This window comes from Sebastes umbrosus, chromosome 14 (genome assembly GCF_015220745.1).
Source record: "Sebastes umbrosus isolate fSebUmb1 chromosome 14, fSebUmb1.pri, whole genome shotgun sequence".
Lineage (NCBI taxonomy): Eukaryota > Metazoa > Chordata > Actinopteri > Perciformes > Sebastidae > Sebastes > Sebastes umbrosus.
The window spans coordinates 15,222,417-15,247,341 of record NC_051282.1 but is presented as its reverse complement, the minus strand read 5'-3'; the positions used below and the strand labels follow the sequence as shown (position 1 = coordinate 15,247,341).

Below are 24,925 nucleotides of genomic sequence, written 5' to 3'. Positions count from 1 at the left end.
TATACTATGACTTTTTTTTTTTTAAACAAATTCGAAATACTGTACTATGACTTTTCTATTTTTTCAACATTGTATACTATGACTGTGTTTATTTTTTTCATCATACTATGACTTTTTTTCAACATACTATACTATAACTTTTTTTCACTATAGTCATATTATAGTATATTGGAAAAAAAAATCATAGTCTTATTAATTGAAAAAAGTCATAGTATAGTATGTCGGAAAAATAAGTCATAGTATAATATATCGAAAAATTCATAATATAGTATTTTGAAAAAAAGTCTATACAAATGCACAGTTTAGTATGTGAAAAAAAAGTCATCCTAAGGGACGTCGAAAAAAATGCATAGTATAGTCTGTCTATAAAATTAAAAAAGTCAAATTATAGTTTTTCGGAAAAATTAAATAAGTCATAGTATAGTATGTCGAAAAAAGGTCATAGTACAATATGTTGATTTTTTTTTTAAAGGTCATAGTTTAGGGTGTCGAAAAAAAGTCATATTATAGCATGTCAAAAATGTTTTAAAAAGTCATAGTATAGTTTGTCGAAAAAATAAGTCATAGTATAATATGTCCAAAAAAAACATAGTATAGTATGTCAATTTAAAAAAAAAAAAGTCATAAAGTATGTCAAAGAAAAAGTCATAGTACAGGATGTCGAAGAAAATTCATGATATAGTATTTTGAAAAAAAAGTCATAGTATAGTGTTTAAAAAAAGTCATAGTACAGTATGTCGAAAAAATAAAAGTGATAGTGTAGTATGTTGAAAAAGTAAAAAAAAGTGATAGTATAATATGTCGAAAAAAAAGTCAGTGTCGAAAAATAAAGTCATAGTATAGTATGTTGAGAAAAAAGTCATTGTACAGCCGAAAAAATATTTTTAAAAGTCATAGTGAAGGGTGTAGAAAAAAAATGCAAAAAGTTATAGTATAGTATGTCGAAAAAATAAATAAAGTCATAGTATAGAATGTCGAAAAAAAGTCATAGTACAGGATGTCAAAGAAACTTCATAGAATAGTATGTTGAAAAAATTTGAAGTCATAGCATAGTATTTCGAAAAAAGTCATACTATAGTACGTCGAAAAAAATAACTCATAGTTTATGTAAGAAAAAAAGTCAGTATTGTATGTTGAAAAAAGTCCAAAAAAGGTCATAGTTTAGTATGTCGAAAAGAGTCAAAAAAAGTCATAATACAGTATGTTGAAAAAAAAAAGAAATGTCAAACTATTCCTTTATTTTAAAAAAGAACAGGGTCCACTTTTAATTCTCGAGGTGTTTATTCCAACAAATGTTCACCACAGTAATAACTTCATGCAATACTTCTGAAAAACACAAAAGAGATTTCTGAAACATTTTAATTCTGAAATGTTTAAAACATTCGTCCATCTTGTCTCACATTTTCAGGGTTTAACTACTTTATTAAACAGCAAAAAACTGGAATAAAAAGTTGAGAGGGCAGGTAGTATCCCCAAATACTTCATTTATTTTATTTAATATTTACTTTATTTAATTTTATTATCAATCAGCATATTCATTGTTAAGATCCTGCCTATTTTTCAGAAAAAGGTCCAAATTTATCACTTGTTAGATAGTTACAGTATGTTACAGTATGTTACCTGCTCAATGAAAGGTACAATTTGCATTTTCTTTATCAACCATGCAAATTGAAAAAATGTGGATTATTCACAATACTTTCGTATTTGTTTCTGCCATTTGTCAAATAGGTGATTATTGTGTGATTTTTTTACCTTCAAGGAAATGGGCTGCAGCCGTATTCAGGGTAAGAAGATACCCAATTAACAGTTGATTGTGAGGTGAGTTTTCAGCCGCTCATATTGTTGGTTGCTACTGTACAAGTGGGTTTAGGCATCACAGGCGAGAAAAAACAGTCTTCTTACATTTTTATGGGAGATCACAACAACATGATGAATATTTAGAGAAAAATTCAAGTTTGTGAAAGCCACCTGCTTCTATTCAAATTTCTCTGATAAAACAAATCATAAATATATGCATCTGATATAAATAAATAATTTAACTCCAAATAAAAAAAGAATATACTAAGAAGAAACACTTTACGGAAACATATCTACCAAACATGAAAATGGTACACTACAATAAACACACAACAGTACCATCAACAAATCATCTTGAAAGCCGATCACATCTTTTTCCTCAGGTTATTTTTTGCAGCGACTGGATCATTCCAGACATCTGAACATATTGCTTGTGGATTATGCATGTTTATGTTTGATTTTTTCTTCACAGGTCGTCCAGTGAGTTCATTTCAGTATCTGAAGTATAAACCACACACACAGGAGGTTTATGATTTTCTCGCTGCTCATTTCCTCAGAGCTCGTCTTCATCGGAAATGAGTAAATCCGCAGTGAAGCTACAACGTATATCAGACTGTTGATCCTGACGCTAAGCACCAGTCGCCACACTTTTCTCCTTCTTCCTCTGGGAAATCTTCATCTTCAGCTCACGCCGGCCTCACGTGTGTGAGCAGGCAGCCTGAAACGCAGCGTCAGCCACCTCTACACGCATATCTCGATGGGGGTCGCCACCAGCATGCGTCCTCTTTCGTTGTTTTCTCTGTTGACCCGCTCGTAGCTGCCGGTGGAGGACGGCGAGCTGTTTGTTGACATGGAGGAGTAGTGGGTGTCCATCAAGATGCTCCCCTTCGCCACCACGCAAGCAGGCGACAAGCTCTGCTGCTTCAGTCTGTCCACTAATACGTCCTCTTCAGATGAGGACGAGCTGATGTCCAGAGGAGGCGCGCTGCTCGCCAAACTGCTGCTGTTCCCGTTCTCCGTGTCCAACATCCAGCACTGGTTGAAGTAGCTGAAGACTTCTTTGACGGAGCAGCGGCGCTCTTGCTCGATGGAGAGGAGCCTACGGAACATTCGCAGAGCCTCGTCGGTGAAGCGGCGCCACTGTGACGGCACCGTGCCCGTACGGCGACGCTGCCAGCGCACAAACTCCTCATAAAAGGCGTCGTTAGGCATGGCCTTCTCCCAGGGGAAGTTTCCCGTCAGCATGCAGAAGAGCAGCACGCCAAACGCCCACACATCCGTGCTGTAGTCCACGCAGAAGCCCTCGTGCCGCGAGGTGTCGCACAGCTCTGGCGCCGTGTACGGGATTGTGCCGCTCACACGCTTCACCGGAGAGCCGGAGCGCCGCGTCATGCCAAAGTCTGACAGCTTGACTTTCCGGCACTCTTTGTCAAAAATAAGGATGTTCTCGGGTTTGATGTCTCTGTGGACCAGCTTTTTACAGTGCAGGTAGTCCAGGGCGATGGCCACCTGGTGGACGCAGCGCTTGGCCACCGTCTCTGGTAGTCCAACCTGAACAGAGAAGAAGAACTCATCAGTTCAAGAGACACTGCTACACTGTCCTCTCTGGGTTATAGTGTTTAATGTCCGGGTAAAGCAAAAATAAATGTGTTCTGAGTTTGTCAATTAAAAAGAATCATTAAAAAAATAAGCAGTATTTTCTACTCTGTAACGCTGGGGTTTGCTGAAGGCGCTGAAACCACAGCCAATCGCAAGTGACGGTTAATTACGTAGGTACAGTTATAGTATACACTTTTGCAGCATGCGCACCAAAGACTTCCACTGGCTGACTTCCGGTTAGCCCTGGATTTGCTGGCAACACGTCTCAGTGTGATTTACCTGGACTTTAAATCTGTACATATCCGTCTACAATCTTGTCTCATTATGTAACATTTACTATATTACTGCACACCGTTTACATTATACATTTTACTATACTGTACAACTGTCTACCACAATAGATTTTATTCCTGTATTTTAGCTGCTGCAATATTTTGTCTTAGATTCTAATTAAATTTTTTTGTATTAATGATTTTTTTGTGTATATATACTGTATATGTATGTGTTTGAACATTGTTGGGAGCATGAGATTAAGATACAGTAGAATAACAAAAAAACTGATCAGTCATAAAGATAATGGATTTTGTCGTTCATTGTTGTCTTGTCTTTCTTCCATCATGCTCCAAGTTTTGTTGCATGTATTATGTTATAATATTGCATTACATAAAAAGTTATAGTATAGTATGTTATAAAAAGTCATAAAAAAGTCATAGTATAGTATGATGAAAAGTCATGAAAAATCATAATATAGTATGTTACAAAAAGTCATAGTATGTATGTAACTCAAAGTCATAGTATGTACGTTATAGAAAGTCAGCCACCTAAATGTTTCCTCACCTGTGGAGGGATGATGTCGAACAGATCTCCCGCCAGAGCGTACTCCTGAGCGAAGATGTAGTACTCGTCCGTTTCGAAGGCGATGCCGTACATGTTGATGATGAAGGGGCAGGGCGACAGGTAAAGGGAGATGCTGTACTCTCTCAGGAAGCTCTTCAGCTTGGTGGTCTTCTTCCTCAGAAACTTCAGGGCCATTTTTGTGCCTGAAAAAAAAAAAGGACAGAAATGTTACATAACTTCATAAATCACATTCCTCACTTCTTGTTCTTTTTCCAGCATATTAAAGTGTTTGGGGGATTTATTTTACGGTCGCCCAGTTGCGTGACTGAAACTTAATTAAAATGATCAAAATTTGATGAATAATTAAAATCTCCAATGTCACTGAATTGTGTTTTTTTTTTTTTTCCTCCAAGAGCTTTATACTGTGAGTATTTCAAATCCTCTGCCAGACTAGTTATGTTCCCACAGTGTGACCAGGATGTTGAGCTGTTTTCATGCAAAGTATTCAGATCCTTTACTAATACCATAAGTACTAATACCACATTGTGAAAATACTCCATTACAAGTAGAAGTCCTGCATTCAAAACCTACATACATCATTGTTTTTTGTTAAATGATTTCCAATAATAAATATATACTTATATTTGCATAAAGCAGCATATTTGTCCACTTCTGTGTTGATAAAAGTGTTAAATACTTGACAAATCTCCCTTTAAGGTACATTTTGAACAGATAAAAACTGTGTGATTAATTTGCAATCAATCGCAATTAAATATTTGAATTGATTGACAGCCCTAAAAAGTAAGTATTATCAGCTAAATGTACTTAAAGTACTTAAAGTAAAAGTATTGATGTTGCAGTAAAATGTTCCCTGTCAGTGTTTTACTATTGTATCTGATGGTTCTGGATTAATAATTAATATTAATGCTGCATTAATGTGTATGTTGCATTTTAACTCCTTTATATTCTGTTGGCTTGTTTAATCTACAGCAATGCATCATGGTCTATAAGATCATCATGTTTGTAGCGTCGCTGTCCTGTGAGAACCACGTATCTGTCAGAAAAACAGCCAGTTTTCAGCTTTATCACGATGCATTTTCTAGCTGATCCAAGAGGCTTTTTAAAGAGTATAGTTAGCTGGAAAAGGAGGAGGATTTTCTCAACACATAAAGGAACACTTCATCCTTCAGTTAATCACAAACATTCAACATATCTGGAGATACCTGGTTTTCACTGGACAGGACAGGGATGAAAAACTGTAATCTGAAAAGTAACTAAAGCTGTCAGATAAATGTAGTGGAGTAAAAAGTACAATGTCTCCCTCTGAGATGTAGTGGAATAGAGGTATAAAGTTACATAAAATGGAAAAACTCAAGTAAAGTATAAATCTGTAGTTGAGTAAATGTACTTAGTTACAATCCACCACTGCTTTCATGTCAGCTGCAAACATGTCAAAACATGAGAGCTGGAAATAAGATTGGAAAGCCTGTTTCACTTCATATAATAATTTAAAGGATGCACAGAAACCCATTTAGTCGTCTGGAGGGAACACAGGAATGTAATTTGCGAGGTTCAGAGGCTCAGCTCACCTCGGCAGACACTTCACTGCAACAAGAGGAGCAGCGAGGGGAGAGAAATTACCAGAGCTAATCTGAAATACCCCAGACAATATAAACCTGGAGAGCTGCCACGTCTGCCTCTCTCTGCACCAACAGTCAGTGTGTCAGCGAAGATGAGAGGGGACACTTCTCCAATACCACCGGATCAGCTCTGCAAAGTGCTTTGTGCAGTTTTACAGAGTGCAGACACTTTAGGAAAGGTCAAGAGACACTACATTTTGGCAAAGAAAAACTGACAGGGACATTTTCAAAGGGGTCCCTTGACCTTTGACCTGAATAAATCCTCTTTACAGACAGGCCCATTTTATGATAATCACATGCAGTTTGGGGCAAGTCATAGTCAAGTCAGCACACTGACACACTGACAGCTGTTGTTGCCTGTTGGGCTGCAGTTTGCCATGTTATTATTTGAGCATATTTTTTATGCTAAATGCAGTACCTGTGAGGGTTTCTGGACAATATTTGTTATTGTTTTGTGTTGTTAATTGATTTCTAATAATAAATATATACATACATTTACATAAAGCAGCATATTTGCCAACTCCCATGTTGATAAGAGTATTAAATACTTGACAAATCTCCTATTAAGGTACATTTTGAACAGATCAAAAATATGCGATTAATTTGCAATCAATCACGATTAGCTATGGACAATCATGCCATTAATCACGATTTAATATTTTAATAGATTGACAGCCCTGAAATAAATATTCATAGTGCAACTAAAGCTTCTTATTATTCTTTGTCTTACTTCTATCATGCCGTTTCCATACTACTTTGGAGGAATATACTGTATGAATATACTGTATAATATAGCTTTAGCCTGTATTTGTTTACCTTTTGCACCGTTAAAAGTGTGCCGAATTATCTATTAGTAGTTCATGTTTGCAGTGTACCACTGGATGTACAGACAACCATCACTGGATTACTTTGATACTTTAGAAACTTTAAAACCTGCTGATTCCCAGGCAACTTCTGAAGCTATGACGACCGTCTTATTTCTACGATTTGGCGGACGATTTGGCGGACGATTTGGCGGACGATTTGGCGGACGTTTATTCACAATGGACATCAGAGATAATATCCTCGGAAAGTGTAAGTCTCACTGAATCTAAACTTGTACTTTATGTATTTCCATTTTAGGCTTCTTTAGACTTCAAAAGGGAAGTATTGTACTTTTTACGCCACTACACATATTTTAAAGCTTTAGGTACTTTTCAGATTTAGATTATTAAATTGTCAATTATTCTGATAATTGTTGAAGTAATTTTCCGTGCATAAATGACATTTTATGGTTCTTGCTCCTCAAATATTTTCCTTTAAATTTTCCAAGATAATTTTGAGGTTTTTGTCGAGGTTTTTCTGCATCTTGTACTTTTAATATTTTAAGTACCACTAGTAAATACTTTTACTTAAGTAACATTTCCAATGCATGACTTACTTGTAACAGAGTATTTTTGCAGTGTGGTTTTAGTACTTTTACTTTGGTAAGGATATAGATACTTCCACACTGACACTTTCTGCACAGATATTATATTAAATACTACAGCACACAGTACAATATATTATAGGAAACTATACAAAATATTACTTTATATTGTAATTTAATGAAATGTTACTGTAGCTTCAACTCTGCAGCTGTAATATGAAGGAAAATATCTACAAAATGAAATACTGGATTGGAGATTTTTGGCAAATACTGCTATTAAAAGACTCGATCAAAAACACCGTCAGGACTACTACTTCTAACTGAGATCTGTCACTGATTTACATTTGAGTTTCGTTCTTCACTAAAATGTATTTGCACACAATTATGATTCAAAAGGTCAGAAACAACGTCGCCTTCAGCCCATTTGATCTCATAGTTAACAAAACATTCATACTGAGCAGCATCATCAGGTCGATCAGAGCTACACTGGTTCTCTGATGGTTCTGAGTTAAGATGTCGGTGATAAAGCAGCAGATAATGAAACTAAAAGTGGGTTTTATGCATTCATTATGCATGCTTCTACTGCGCACTTTACAGGCTGGAAAAGGTCAGAATTCATCTCAGTGACAGACTGCAGCCACTCTAAAATGGGCTCCGTTCTCCATAAAAGAGACGATTAAGAAGCGTGTGGCAGATGGTCAACATTTTGGGCTTTTACTTTGAAAAGGTTGAACAGATTTTCTATTAGTTAAGTAGTGAATTTAGGCTGTCTGGATTCTGAATAAAGAGGTGGCCTACATTACCTGGAATTAGGTTTTCAAAAGTAAAAAGTTCAGAGACGAATAAGAGAGCTTTACCTGAGTGAAAACAGGATTATTTTTTTATTCTCTCAATGTTTGTTTGTGCTGCAATACCAAAGTAAGTAAGTAAAATGACCCCGTCTTATCACTCTGAATCACAAAGTAAGGCCACAAAAGAGAATAACATCCCATTTCCTCAAACGGCAGCTCCTTCTGAACAAATACATTTCTCTTCTCCTCACAAGAGGTGATGAATTCAAACGGTCTCCCGTTCCTTCTAAAAGAAAGATGGACTCATTAAATGTTCGATCTTTTGGTTTCCTTTTGGAATAAAGCATCAAACGCCAGGTCAGGTAGGTGAACATTAACTGTGTGCCGTTACCATGATCTGAACAGAAAACAGCAGGAGGCAAATTAGTGCCGTACTTGAGATTTCAGTTTTAAAGCTAGAGTGAAGATACTGGTATCATATGAAACTATAAAAACCTAAAGAATCCATTGGTACCAACCATGTCATACTAGTTTGTCGCAAAGGAGGCTAATTAACGCTCCAAACTTAAACTAAATTTAAAGGGGTCCTTTGACGTCTGACCTCAAAATATGTGATGAAAATGGGTTCTATGGGTACCTACGAGTCTCCCCTTTACAGACATGCCCACTTTATGATGACCACATGCAGGTTTGAGCAAAAACCATGCAATTTTTTTAATGCAGTATAAATGTTTTAACTCACCTATTCTAAAAATTGTTTATTTCTGGTGTGTTTTTTATATTGTGACAGTTTTCCTAAAATTAGATTTTAAAAAATTGCAGCATTTCACCTTGCTTACAGTATTGCAATATATTGAATTGTTACCCCTGTATCATGATATGTATCGTATCGCCAGATTCTTGCCAATACACAGCCCTAGTTACTACTGACTTTGCAGATTCAGATTATTAAGACAAAATATAGTTCAACTAATAAACCATGATGTATTATTATAGATTAAACTACCCAGCAGTGTATAAAGTAGTTAAAATAAGCTGCAACATGAAAGTGATGAACACATTAATGCATCAATATGATGCCAATACTTCAGTACTTTTACTCAAGTAAACATTTTGAATGCAGGACTTTTACTTGTAACAGAGTGTTTCTGCACTGTAGTATTGTTACTTTTATATACAGTAAGTAAAACATCAGAGTACTTCTTCCATCACTGGCTAATTTAAGTCCTCCCAACCATTAATTAATTAGTTCATTCATTCTTATCACCTATTCTGTCACTATCCACTACCTCTGAGAAAATGAGGGTTACATACAGTAATTATTCCTTTATGTTTCTATGAATTCTGGGTGACCGTCAGATGTTACATCGAGGCATGTCTAAAAGCTTAGCATGGGTTCGAATGCATTTTTTATGTGTTCAAGGTTAAAATAGGGTGTCAAGTTGCTCTTTAAACATCAAGTATTGCAACATGTGGAGAAATCTAAAGCTTGGCGGACTCGCCTGCTCAAACACACAGCAGTTACCTCTGATTTTGTGGATGACCAGATCCACTTTCCCATAGGTGCCCTTCCCCAGCTCACAGACGACCTCGTAGTATTTGTTGATGTCCAGTTTTTCAAGGTTCTGAGAAGCAATCAGCTGGAGTTCCTCCAGGATGTCGATGGAGGCGCGGGAGCCGTGCGGCGAGGAGTTCATTGTTGTGGAGGGACGGGCCGGAGCCGAGGGTCTGGTCTGGATATGGATGTTCCTGTAGGACGGGAGGAGCAGGAAGGAAAAGAAAAGTTCACTATGTGACCAGTATCCACCCATGTTGACCCCGCACTGTAAACAGAGCACAGCTACTGTATTGTATGGACACATACAGTATATGAACAGAATGCTTTGTGTTCAGGCCAAATGAACTGTTATCATACAACCTTTGTATCGTCACTTTGTGCTCATGAGAAAGTTATTTTTTTAAAGATCACAAGGAGAGAGAACACTACCAGAGACTGATGTTTAAAACAGAAATGTCAATTTATGTCACATTTTTATCAATTAATTAATTGCTACATTTATTTTTAATAATATTTTTGCTATATTTAATGAGATATTTATTTATTTATTTTTGATATTGGCAGGTTCCGTCCTCCATACTCCTCGCCCAGAGACACTAAACGGCCCTCACAGAAGATATAAATGTAAGTCAATGATATAACCCCTTATCACAGTGTTTATTTGTCTTTCAAGCAACGCATGCTGTCATACACTGAACTCTGAAGCCGGTAAATAGAATAAATCAAAGAGTGAACAAGACAAACTGGATCTGAGAGGAGAAAAGTTTTGCTATTGGTGGAGCTGATCCTCTGCAGCTGATTAATGATCCTCCTGCATTAATGAACGTCTAATTCGGATCCGACGTGCTTCTACTCTGTCACGCCTGCTGGCTTCCGATCCCAGTAAATCTGTCTCACCTTCCTCCTTCTGCTACCACAAGAAGCCAAGCAACACTCGTCTGCTGTATCCTCCATCACTCATCACCCACAGCGGGCCAAGATATCCCAATGACTGGAGAGACTTTGCAGCCCTGATGGCGCAGCACAATTGTACCATCTCTCATTAACAGGGATGAGAAAGTGTTGAAGGAGACAGGATGCTAGTCTCATCCTGTGCATCAAGTCCATCTGTGTTCCCGTCTACAGTGTGAGTGTGCATAATGTGTGCACAAAATTCAAGTAAAACGTGTGAAAACAATAAAACCAAACACAAAAAAATACAGTATGTTCCACTAGAAAGAGTTACAGTGACAGTAAAACTGTGTTTTGTGTTATTCACTGGCGGAAGAAGGACTCAGGTCTTTTAATGAAATAAAAGAAGTAATACCAGAAGAGGACCCGCTCCCTATGTAGATATAAACGGCTCAAGTAAAAAGTACAATATTTGTGTAGCATCCCTGCCTGACAGTCTAACTCTCCAACTGATGGCTCACAATTATGGAGGACAGAACCTGCCATAATCAAAAATAATATATAATAAATTTAGCCATTAATTGACTGATTAAATATGACATAACATATTTGTTTTAATTTGCTTCTTAATTTATCTTTGTATTCACACTCGTATTTATTTACTTTACTAATTTACTTTATTACTCTTCTGTTTAATTTTCACTTTTCTTTATTTATGTATCTATTTTTATTAATTTTTCAAATGTATTTCGTTATTTTTGCATTCATCATATATTCACTTCATATTTATTTTTAAATGTATGTATTTATTTTTCTTTATTTCTGCATGATTTGACAGCCCCCTCTTTTGCATAATGAGGCAGAAATAAATAAGTTTGGGGGAATAAATAAGGGGTGACATGCAAAGGGAAAATCATGCAGAAATAAATAAATAAATACATAAGTGAATACAAAAGTTTAAAAATAAATAATAAATAAATACAAAAATAGATAAATACTAAATGCAAAAAATAAATACAAAATAAATACAAAACTAAATAAATAAATCTGAAAATTAACAAAAATAAATATATACATAAATAAAAGGGAAAATTAAACAGAAGAGTAAATAAATAAGGGAATTAATACAAAGATAAATAAATAGAGAAGCAAATTCAAAACAGAAATATCAATTTATGTCACATTTTATCAATCAATTAATGGCTACATTTATTTTTAATATTATTTTTGCTATATTTAACGATATATTTATTGATCAAGTCTTATATTCATTAACTAATGCATTTACTTTTGACTTAATCATATATTTGTATTTAATTAAATACATATAAATAAATAAATAAATAAATGAAAAATAATTTAATTAGTTTATTATTTATTTATTTGTAATAATGTATAGCTCCAAACTGAACACGAAATGAAGGAAAACAAACCAAACAAAAAATATTACCATTTTTAAGTTTACAAAATAACAAACTGTGATAGGGTGCTACAGACAAGCATATTTAACCTATAATGAAATTATGAATCCCCTTTTAAACTAAATCACACATGACAACAAAAACAGTCAGTGAAAATTACCCATAATGCAGCTCCAACCATCTCACACTTACAGTACATAGTAACCATAGTAACGTTAGCATCTCATGCTACAAAGGAAAGCTAATTGCTTGTTAGCACGAGCGCTAGCTAAATTACGGCAGTTTGAGCCAAAATGGCGTCTTTGCTATCTTACACACTCTCTCTAACTAAAGCAAGAACTACGAAATGACATCATAAAGTCACTTCCTATCAACTACAGTAGGAAGAGAAGTATTGACAAACCTTGTTCCATTATCATCCAGGTGCTAAACAAACAAAAAGGTACAATAATACGCTCCTTCTGTCGGAAGACACACCTGACGGTTTACCGTTTACCGTCTGTTTCCTCTAACCGGCATCACCCTTTCAAAATAAAAGCACCCAGTTTAACAATGTAACCGGAAACACCTAGGAAATGAACAAACATGAAAACAACACCCTATACAGATATACTAGACCAGGGGTCAGCAACCTTTACTATCAAAAGAGACATTTTAGGCAAGAAAAAATAATAATAAATCTGTCTGGAGCTGCAAAATATTTAATCATTGTGATGAAGGTAACACAGTTTATAGTCTAAATATATAGTATATAAGTCTAATGCAGTGAGGGCCCAAGTGCAAATGTACTACGGAGTATTAGGGTCACATTGAGGGAAAAAACATCTGAGATTTCCAGAATAAAGTCAGAATATTACGGGAAAAAAGTCGTAATATTACGAGAATAAAATCATAACTTTATGGGAAAAATGTCGTAATATTACGAGAATAAAGTCATAATATTACAAGAAAAAAAAGTTGGAATATTACGAATAAAGAATAAAGTCATAATATTACGAGAATAAAGTCATAATATTACGAGAAAAAAGTCGTAATGTTACGAGAAGAGAGTCATGACTTTACGAGAAAAAAAGTCGGAATATGAGAATAAAGTCATAACTTTACGAGAAAAAAGTCGGAATGTAACGAGAAGAGAGTCATAACTTTACGAGAAAGAAAGTCTTAATATTATGAGAAGAAAGTCATAACTTTATATCATTATTCATTGATCCTACTTGTCAACTTCATACCAATTTTTACTATTTAAACTGAGATTACAGATTATGTGCAATGATCATTTTAGTGGAACTGCTCTAACAAACTGACAGCTGTCTCAGTCACAGTGTTATAAGTAAGAACTTGCAAAAAAAAAAAAGGACAAGCAGAGGTTTTATTCTAATATCTTTCAATTCTGATGCGAACCTAATTAATGTGCTACGACACGTGCTTTGATGCGGACTGAATGAATGAGGAAATAAAGCAGCGTGTCTGGCTCTGTAAAATGAAAGAGACAGAGAGAAACTCAAGGTTTGTTTGAAGAAAACCTGCCAGCGAGCAGGTTCGGTTCACAGACTGCTAACTTAAACCTCATCTCAGGCTTAACTAACTCAGAGTTTTTACTAATTCCGCTTTCTGAAACAGGGCTCAATCAGTTGTAGTTCTGACAAAGCTGCTCTGCTGTAGCATTACACCACACTTGCTGTTACCATTTAAACCACAGGTGCCACCACATCAATCCGTTACTGAAATCTTAAGGTTTACAACACATTGCTTTAACTGTCTTCCTATGTCGAAAATTGGATCGTCTTGCAGTGACAACAGAGGGTGAAAATGGCTCCGGACACAAACAGTATATGTGCTGAGCATAAAAGTACGACAAGCAGATAAAAATGGAGAGTCAGCTGAACCCAAAGGAGCCAACTCTGTCCGTCGCCGGTCCACTCAGCATCAGTCTGACAAGGTCAATAAAACAAACACACAGTGGACAAGGCAGCCGGAGTGTGTTTGGAGCTGCAAACAGAAAAAAACTACCTGAACACACAAATTCATTTTCTGGTTCTGTTTTTAGATTCTAATTAAAATTCAAGCTCTTTTCTACATAATGACTTTGTTGTCCAGTTTATCTGCACCATAGTTATGGTGTCAAAGTGGCCACATTATCAACACAATATGAAAATGGGTTTTGTGTCCGCAGGCATAAAGAGTTGCTTTGACAAAAGCGCCGGGCATCACCTCTGCATTCAGCACTTTCAAATATTAACAGGTCCAAGAGGAGCCACTTTATAGCTGGTTTCTTTGTTCATGTATCACACATCATCGTTTACCAGTACTCGCAGGAAATAAAGGAGCAGATTGGTTTAAACTGATTTTCTCACAGATTTACTGTTCCTACGCATTCAAGTTGTACAGACTGTAAACAAGGACACTTGTGCTACAGCTCAGAACAGTGGTTCCCAACCTGGGGTCATTTGAGATGGATGTTTTCTTAAAGGAATAGTTTAGACATTTTGGAAATTTACACTTATTTCTCTTTCTTGCAGAGAGTTAGATAAGAAGATTTACATCTTGAGACATGCATTTGTTCACATTTTCTTTTGCAGATTTTCAGGAAATTCGTCTACATTTGGATGGAAACCTGACTTATGAAAAGAACAAGTATGAATTGTCTAAATCTTTACCTCTTTTTGAATGATCAATATCAACACAATTCAATTTTGAGTTTCTTGAAAATATTAACAATAATGAGTCCATCATCAAGTATATCTGATGTACTATATTGTACTACATATGCACTCACATACCCATACATACACTGGTTATATCTGACCAATAGTGTATTCATATTTATACTACTGTCTATACTGCTGTATTACTGTTTATTCTGTATATTACTCTGCACTTCTGGTTAGATGCTAAACTTCATTTCATTGTCTCAGTACTGCTACAATGACAATAAAGTTGAATTTAATCTAATGCTGCTCAAACTTTGCGATATGATTCATTTTAACCACTTTATTCTGAATATTTTCTGAGCGCTGCATCATCTGAGAGGGGCATCATGTTTACTTGCTGCCTTGTTTTATTATTAGCTTCACTTAACCATAACAACCTTGACATGTATGCGTGCAGAATGCACAGTTTCACGCTCAATTTCTTTCTCTCAACCATATAACATCCTGAGCATAAGCATACGCTCATATGTGCTCTCACACTGCCGTCATATCAAAGAGCCTGCAGATGAAAGAAGTCACAACCAGCACTAATTAGGAGCATCTTCTGTTCGTGGAAGCTCTCGGCAGCCCCGGCGCTCCTTCTCAGGGTAACGGTGCCACAGCGGCTCCCCAGAGGGCCTCAAGGAGCGCCAAGCTCTGTTTGTCTTCTGGACGAAGGGGGGATGAGACCGCCTTGCTGTCTTTCTTCTCAGTGAGATGCTCGTCTGTAATCAAAGCTGAACTCGGCCTGCTTTGTGTCAGTGCTGCTTTTCTCTCGAAATGTACCTCCCGGCTGATGTTACCGGCCTATTGCACCAAACAGGAGGGGAGGTGAACGGCTCGGTCTCACACCTGATGGTTCGGTCTAACACCTGATGGAGGAACAGGCTGCAGGGATGGCACAGAGGTGAAAAGCTCACAGCGTTAAAGACCTTTTATTCATCTTCCTGCACCAACAGCAGCAATCTGTCATGCCTGATTTGCGTCGCCCTGTAGACAAAATGCTTCCCATGGATTCTCAAAAACACCTGATGTTCCTCAACGATTTCTCTACTGTAAAATGACCCACTTAGTATGTATCATTACTACCACATTACTAAAATAAATGTCCAACTTATGCATCTTGGTCACAATTAAATTAGGGCTGTCAAAGTTAACGCTTATTTGATAACGCTTAACGATAATAACGCGTTAGCGCATACTCGTTTTAACACCACTAATTTCTTTAACGCATTAACGAAACCTGCGATATTTAGGTTGTAGCGGGCTCAGTTTTTTGTTGCGAAGGAGGCTAAATAACGCCCCAAACTTATGCTAAATTTTGGCGAGGAAAAACTGGCATGGCCATTTTCAAAGGGGTCCCTTGACCTCTGACCTCAAGATATGTGAATGAAAATGGGTTCTATGGGTACCCACGAGTCTCACATTTATGATAATCACATGCAGTTTGGGGCAAGTCATAGTCAAGTCAGTACACTGACACACTGACAGCTGTTGTTGCCTGTTGGGCTGCAGTTTGCCATGTTATGATTTGAGCTTGAGCTTTTATGCTAAATGCAGTACCTGTGAGGGTTTCTGGACAATATTTGTCATTGTTTTGTGTTGTTAATTTCCAATAATAAATATTCACATACATTTGCATAAAGCAGCATATTGGTCACTCCCATGTTGATAAGGGGACAAATCTCCCTTCAAGGTACATTTTGAACAGATGATTGATATGATTCATTCGCGATAAGATATTTTAACCCATTGACTGCCCTAAAACAAATATAGGTTGAATAAAAAAACAGGGGCAAAGTTGTAGCCCACAGCGTAACTCACTGAGTCTATGGCAACATTATACTTTCAGCTTAGTCCCTCATAACATTATGGGAGCTGTAGTTCCAAAAGTATGAATTAAGACAAAGAATAATAACAATCAAAGTGTAAAAATACATAAATGAATATGATCTTTCTTTATATTAAACTATAAATATATTTGTTTACATTGATTTGGGTCATAATGTCCCATCGACATGGTTCTTATATTCTTATGTAACATTGACTCTATCCCTTCATATACAGATATTTACCCTGTGTTGAACACCTTTGTACATACGGACGAAAACGCAAACAATGTATGTATAGTACAACTCACTTCCAAAGTGATAGCATTTGTGAGTAGACCAACTGTAAATAAAGAGAGAGGAAAAAGCTTAGACATTACACCGTAGGCAAGAACTGTATGCGTGACTGACTCTGGTCTAATTTTCAAGTCACAGAAAATGAACATAACTAAAAAGGTCAGTAGGTTTCTTTTTTCCCCATCGACACAGAAGCTTGTGCAAGCTTTTATTTCAAGCAGACTTCAACTGCTGCAATGCAATGCTCTCAAGTCTCCCCAAAAAGTCAGTAAATCAATGCCCGCTTGTACAGAACGATACTGCAGGAGTTTTAACTGGAACAGAGAAAGGAGATCGCATTGCTCCTGTTCTAAAATCCTTGAACTGACATCCAGTTAGTTTCAGGATAGATTTAAAATCATAGTTCTTGTTTATGAATCTATTCATGATTCTGAACGATGTGGTCCGTCAGATCCAAAGACTCTCTGCACCTCACTGGACCAAAAACACAATCGAACACCAACAGAAGAGCCTTCTGCATGTTCACAGCATCCAAAACATCAACAGAGACCTGATCATTTACGACTACATATTATTATTACTACATAATTGTACGCAAAACCTGAAAAAAGTGATGAGTATTGGTCTTTCTGTTATGGTACACACACATTAAGCGCTGCAGAAAAACTGCCCCTGCCACCTCATTTGTGTTCAGGCCAACATCGACTTGTAAAACATCAGCACCTAATTAATCATTTGTAATGTTTAATCAATATGTCAGCCAACTAAAAAATACTTAAGGAACAAATGCTACCATCTTCAGTTATATTTGGCTCCCTATAAATGTCTGTTACACCTCTAGAGGGTTCAAGGAAGAAGAGAAAACAACACCTGGTAAATTATACTGTATTTCAGAAGTAATTTGGTCTTTGGTCCAGACTGAAATATCTTAACAACTACTGGATGGATTGCCATGAAGGTTTGGACAGACATTCATGATCCCCAGAGGATGAATCTCACTGACTTTGGTGATCCTCTGACTTCACCTCTAACACCACCATGAGGTTATATTTGTGGTTTTGAGCATAGACTGTATATAAGAAGTGGGCGTAGTCACCATGACGTCACCCATTGGGTTGTTGACTGCCGTTTTGAAGCCTTGAGTTCAGCATCTTGGTTTTCATGAACTGAAAACACACTGAAAGGGTTAAAGTTGTAAGACGAAAACACAGACAACTCCCAGACCGGACAACGCCGTGGAAGCGACCTGTCAATCACAAGGTAGCCACGCCCTAAAGCATCCCCTGCTTTACGGTATATTTGACTCTAAATGGGACCATAATTTACTAAATGAACATCATGCTGTATTGAAGAAGACGTGAAACTAGCAATTGAGACCATAAACTCATGTTTACAATGTTTACTGAGGTAATAAATCAAGTGAGAAGTAGGCTCATTTTCTCATAGACTTCTATACAATCAGACTTCTTTTTGCAACCAGCGAAGTCGCCCCCTGCTGGCCATTAGAGAGAATGCAAGTTTAACGCACTTCAGCATTGGCTTCACTTTTCAGACACGGAGGTTGTCCACTTGTTTTGAGTGAAATATCTCGTCAACTGTTGGATGGATTGCCATGAAATTTGGCACAAGCATTCTTGTTCCCCTCAGGATGAATTGTAATAACTTCAATGATGCCTTAAACTTTTTAATCTAGCGCCACGATTAGGTCAAAATCTCACATTGTCCAATTCCCAATGGACTAAACTAAGATTATTAACATGGTAAACATAATACCTTTTTAGCATCAGCATGTTAGCATTGTCATTATTAGCATGTAGAGATTTAGTAGATTTGTTTTTCTTTTCAAGTAAATGTAGTAATTCATGAGAAACAGCAAAAATGCTCAACAAAGACTTGAAAGATTGAGAAATTCTTAATCCACACCTGAATTTCCACAAAAAAATAGTCTTTAACTCATGACATTACTTTCATCCACTGATTAAATACGTCAACAAAAGGCAAACTAAACTAGGAACACAAACCTCCTTAGTGGAAGTAATAATCATGTCCAACAATCAGCATCCATTTTTCTTTGGCCAAAACATTTACCCATGCCTGAACTATTTTATGAGATCGATGTACAAATTTCACCCACAATCTGTCAGAGTTAACTGAAGCTAACAACCGAGAGAGCCCACTTTGGTAAAATGGACTAATTAAATCCTCCACCAAAATAGGATGGACTGCATCGGCTTCAATTAGTTAGAAAAATAACGAAGCAGTTTGATTTCTGAACTAAAGGATAAACTGCTCTTCATTGTATTAAATGAAGAAAGTGGGATTCACATCCTTTCAGTATCTTAAATGAAATCCTAAAACTATCCTGCAGGCTTAACAACAGAAAAGCTTTCCTTTCAAAATTAATTTATATTGAATGTTGCTCCAGCATTATATCAGAGGCAATTGTGGGTCACTGATTCAACATAATTGGAGTTTGAGTTGTGCCAGTCTGGCATGTTTTTCCATTACCTGTTGACCTGCTGGGCCAGTGGAGCTTTCTATTGTGCGTTTCCACTCTGGTGTTTTTTATGCTCTAGAAATAAATTGAGATAGGTGAACTGTTACGTACATATAACGAAGACTATAGTTTGCACAATCAAACCTGAAGGTCTTGATATTTTACAGGCTTCCCCTCCTGTCCCAGTCTCTGAGGACCATTTGGTCTCATCCTTTTGTCATTCTTACCTCTTCAAGTTAGAGCCAGTGAACTAACGTGTGTAAAATTTTATTCCCTTGAATCTGCCCGTTAAGATAATAAAACCAGGGAGATTACTTCTGCACCACGAGCAGCTCTTTCCTCCAGAAATATTTGCAGAGATTAAAACCGTCACAGCCACAGTTTTGGCCTTCACATTTCCAATCCAAGTCCAAGTCCAAGTCCCAGTCCCAGTCCCCGTCCCTGTGTGGTGGCCGGCCTGCAGCTCGGCCATCCGGCGTGGCTCGGCGGTCGGCGCCCACAGCGCTCATGGAGCTGTGGAGCACATCAAAGCAGTGAGGCTCTAACCGGCTCGGCCTACAGCAGCTGTGAACACTAGGGCTTTGTGCCTGCACGCTCGGCGGCACATCACTGGGCGCTCTCCTTTAATGCCAACCCATTTCGGCTGCTGTGAACCCCACGCTACAGTAGGTAACGCTACCCCCTTTGTCTGCTTTAATCTCTGCCTCTCTTTCTTCTTCTCTGAATTTCTTTCTCCGTACTGAATGTGTGATCGTCTGTCTGCTGGGTGACTGAGTGAACACATGCATCAATGTGCAAAGAAAACCAGACACACATCTCGGTGTCAGCTGGAGGGCTGCAACTAGGGCGACCCGACGTCACGAAAAATTCAGGACAGTCCCGAATTACGAGCAGTTGTTCCAAATCCCGAATCCTGTCATGTTTGTTACGAAAATTAGACTAAACCAGAGTTTTGATTAGTTATAGCCGAATAAAACATTAAATACTGATTGTTGTGAAACATTATTTTGGTGTTGCCCACAAACGAGCCCAGTTATGTCCGTAGCCAACACGAATTATGGCTGTTGTAGTTTTATTTAGCCGTGTACAGTAGAGCTGCAAATTGATAAACAACTACGCACAGCGGCGACGCATAGCTATGAATAGGGCTGTGTATTGGCAAGAATCTGGCGATACGATACATATCGTGATATACGTGTTACGTTTCAATATATTGCGATACTGTAAGCAAGGTGATATATTGCAATTTTTAAAATCTATTTTTCAGGAAAACTGTCATAGAGAATTGCGTCTCTGCTCTTTGCAGATGATGTGGTTCTGTTGACTTCATTGAACTGTGACCGTCAGCGCACTGGAGCAGTTTGCAGCCGAGTGTGAAGCGGTCGGGATGAGAGTCAGTACCTCCAAGTCTGAGGCCATGGTTCTCTGCCGGAAAACGTTGGATTGCACCCACCGGGTGGGGAGTGAGTTGCTGTCCCAAGCGAGGGAGTTCAAGTATCTCGGTGTCTTGTTCACGAATGAGGGTAAAATGGAGCTGGAGATGGGCAGGCGGTTTCGGTGCGGCATCTGTAGTTATGAGGGTGCTGTGCTGGACCGTTGTGGTGAAGAGGGAGCTGAGTCGGAAGGCGAAGCTCTCGATTTACCAGTCCAATCTAGGTTCCAACCTTCACCTATGGTCATGAGCTTTGGGTAGTGACTGAAAGAATGAGATTGCGGATACAAGCGGCCAAAATGAGTTTCTTTCGTAGGGTGGCTGGGCCCAGCCTTAGAGATAGGGTGAGGAGCTCGGACATCCAGAAGGAGCTCGGAGTAGAGCCGCTGCTCCTTGGCGTCGAAAGTGGCCAGCTGAGGTGGTTTGGGCATCTGATCAGGAAGCCTCCTGGTCGCCTCCCATTGGAGGTTTTCCGGGCACGGACAAATGGTAAGAGGCTCCGGGGTAGACCCAGAACACGCTGGAGAGATTATATATCTCGTCTGGCCTGGGAACGCTGGTAAATGTCTCTCGAAATACTCGTAATTTTTGAAGCAATGGGTCCCTGATTTCAGACCAGTAGTAGAGAAAACTAAGTACTGTAGACCAAGTAGAGTAAAGCAGCTTCAAATTTCCAGTCTGAAACGACAACCGTCACTGGCACGTTGATTAGCTGCAGCTAGCTAATGAAAACGTCATCTCCAGCTGATTCGTGGCTGCATAGCCTACACAACATCACACTGCCAAAGCTGCATGTCCCTGCAGGTAAATAGGGCTGCAACATTTTTATTTCGAACATTATTAATTAACCATATATTAAAAAATTGTGATAAAAAAAAAATTCCCAGAGTCCAAGGTGACGTCTTCAAACGTCTTCTTTTGTTTAAACAGATATTCAATTTTCTGGGGCTGTCCCCTCTTAAGTCAATTACTAATCGTTTCGTTTTGGTCTTTGATAGTTGATTAGTAATTTTATTATGCTTTTTTCATGCTGAATGACTTATTTCCAAGAAACGTACGAGAACATCTCTGGTAAACACAAGATTTAAAGTGGTGCTTTTGTGTGAGTATTTGTAGAGAAACTCAGTTTTACAGATCTGACCATTAAATCAAAATATATACAAAATCGTACGAATGTTAGTCGACTAGATATTTCTTTGGTCGAGGACAGCCCTGCAGTTTTCAGTGAATTACGACAATGAAAACCAGCATCTCATTTGAGGAGCAGAAACCAGAGAATTTGGGACAATTTTTTTTCTCTTTGTACTTGGAAAATGCCTAAAACGATTAATCGAGTATCAAAATAAATGCAGGTTATTTTTATGCCAATCAACTAATCGATTAATCTACTAATCATTTCAGATATGAGAGCCCTGATGACCAATCTCTGCAGCCCAATTTGAGAGTCCAGATGGCTTTTCGATGATTTACCCCCAAATAAACAGAGTTCCCATTAAAAATTAAATTAAAAATTTAATTAAAATCAAGGTTTTAAGCATCCACAGTGTCTCATCCCTCACAAGACTCATGCAGAGCTCATGTAAGTATCATTGTTTACTGTCTGGGAGTCATAAAAACCTGCCACAAACTGCAGCACAAAGACACCAAGAGCAGACACAAAGCATTATAATCAATACAACGTGGACCCAGGTATAGTGCAGGAATGTGTGCATGTGAGCATATTTCAAGTAATCATGAAAAAAAATGTAAAAACAGGCCTGTGTGATCAATAATCACAGATCCATCCAGTGATGTACAGATGTGCAGCTGCATGGGACACAATAGATAACAGACAGCGGCTCCATTGTTCTGCTCAGTCTCTGTTTGGTCACATGGTGTGTCTAACTTTTGTATTATAAAGAATTTAAAATATGATTTATAATTTAAAAAGCAGCAGTTTAAATGAGAATAATTAACAAAGCCAGCTTGTAAACACATTATAATGCAGTGTAATGCTTTATGCAACAGAGCAACACACACAGACATGAGATGAGACAATCTGAGCTGGGAATGATTAAAGAAAACACATTTAAAGACATAAAACGAGCATTTTTAATTGCCAGTTAATTGCTTTAAACCTGGTCATCGGATCTGATCTTACCTTTCAAGATGTGCAGCATGCAACCTGTCAGTCCATCCAGACACCTGACTGTGTAGATAAAAGAGGAATCCTTGAGTTGTTTGTTTTTTTCTTCTTCTTGGTGTTTGAATGAAGCAGGAAGCTCCGGTTGTCTGCACCGCTGCTGTCTCTCTCTCTGTCTCTCTGTCTCTCTGTCTCTCTTCTCTCTCTCTCTCTCCCTGTCTCTATTGTCTCAGCTCTCCTGCAGACAGGCCCCGCCCACCGCCGCTAACTGGCCAATCAGAGCGCAGAGCGGCGGTGCGCTCCTCTGCGACGATGCTGCATTCAGGCGACGTAGGAATTTACAGAGTGAACTATTTTTTTTTTCTTTTTTTTTTCTTCACATATATAAAACTGCACAAATCCAGTCAATGAAAAAACAAACAAGAAATGTGTCAGGAGAGGTCAAGAAGCCACAGGCTTATACAAAGGACCTCCCCCCACCAACCCCAGGAGAAAAAAAAAACGATAACAAAAAAGGAAGAAAGATCTAAACATAATTTTAAATAATAATTTTAAAAATACAACAAAAGTTAAACAACAACAAGAAGAAGTACACAAAATGTGCAGAAAAACCTTACCAAACAGTGGAAAACAATCCAATAAAAACAATGAAATACATACAAAAAACAGTAGAGAAGAAAAGAAAATATATCTAAACATATCAAAAGACAATTAGACATTAGAACTACAACCTGTGACAACTGTGGTGTTGTGATCGGCCCACCAGTTAGGTTGGTTTTTAGGCATGATTAAAAATATCTAAAGGTTTAGATTAGATTAGATAAAATAAGATACTGCATTTATCCTGTACATTTCAAGAAATATTTTTTTTTAATTCATATTTATAACATTCTTGCATTTACATTTAAAGCTGAAGTAAGATAAGATAAGATATACTTTTATTGTCCCCGTGGGGACATTTTTCCTGGACTCCGTCCAACTGCAGTTACAAACACTAAATTAAAACATCATTAATGTAGGAATTTACAGAGTATGGCAAAAGGCTGTGGAAGGACTTGTTTTCTTCCGGTCTATGAAATCTTGCAGATGCCATTAGGAGCACCGGAGGACACCGAAGGACACCGGAGGACACCGAAGGACACCGAAGGACACCGGAGGACAGAGGCACATGATTTTTATCAGATTACCTGTCTCATATTATTACCTGTTTCTGTTATTTAACCTCCTTCGCTCCTCCCACTACAACCTAAAAATTGCAAGTAACGTTAATGCGTTAAAGAAATTAGTAGCGTTAAAACAAATTTGTGTTAAGTTTAGGCTATACGTTTATTTCTGTAAGAACATGTGGGATAATATATCAAATAAATATTAGATGCAGTGATTTCTGCCACACCATGGTGTTTACTGGTTTCTTGCAAAATATAGTAGTTTGCACAACCCAACAGTGGACTGCAGATATGTCCTTTAAAATTATGTTTAGAAACTCCATTCATAAGTATTTAGATATTATTTTTCTTTTGCCTTGCAGCCAAATTTATTTTTTTCTTCTTACATTTCATTTATTAACTCCCTTAAACCAAACATGTACTCTGTTCTCCAAGATACAATCATTACAATCATAAATCCAAAAGTAATATTTTTAAGTGAGGGGAAAGAATGAATTAATAAATAAATAAGAAAGGGAAAAAAAATAAGTAAAATAAAAATAAAAGCAAGGAGTAGCAGCCAAACACACAGCCAAAATAATACAAATACAAATACAAATACAAATACAAATAATAATAATAATAATAATAATAAATTAATTAATAAATGAATACAAAATAATAATACTGGTAGGTAAGTAAGTAAGTGATTGGAAAATAAATTGAAATTTGATTAAATAATAGTAATCATGATCATTAAAAAAAAGGAATGTATAGTATCATAAGACAACAGCAGAAAAGAAAGCAAAACATGATCGGTACATGGGTCATCCTAGTGGAAAAGAAAATTTAAAAAAAAAACTGAAAAAAAAAAAAAAGGTAAATACATGGGCCTTTAAAATTTATTCTAGTTTTATAGCTTTAAAAATAGGTAAGTCATATTTTCCCCCCATAATTCCCACGTCCATGAA

At 37.3% G+C, this 24,925-nt stretch overlaps 1 protein-coding gene across 2 annotated transcripts; it reads right to left on the bottom strand.

Annotated features, from left to right (window-relative positions):
• Positions 1-1,262: 1,262 nt before the first annotated feature.
• unm_sa1261 (un-named sa1261) lies at positions 1,263-23,155 on the bottom strand. 2 transcript variants are annotated; one of them, XM_037793426.1, is made up of 4 exons: positions 22,828-23,155; positions 9,598-9,821; positions 4,234-4,436; positions 1,263-3,348 (listed from the first exon to the last, which is right to left on the bottom strand). In XM_037793426.1, the coding sequence occupies exons 2-4, from the start codon at positions 9,767-9,769 to the stop codon at positions 2,539-2,541; spliced, it is 1,185 nt and encodes a 394-aa protein (XP_037649354.1). In that variant the 5' UTR covers positions 9,770-9,821; positions 22,828-23,155; the 3' UTR covers positions 1,263-2,538. The 2 variants fall into 2 exon arrangements, with proteins under 2 accessions (XP_037649354.1, XP_037649353.1); XM_037793425.1 differs by lacking the exon at positions 22,828-23,155 and adding an exon at positions 12,346-12,495.
• Between the last annotated feature and the right edge of the window lie 1,770 nt (positions 23,156-24,925).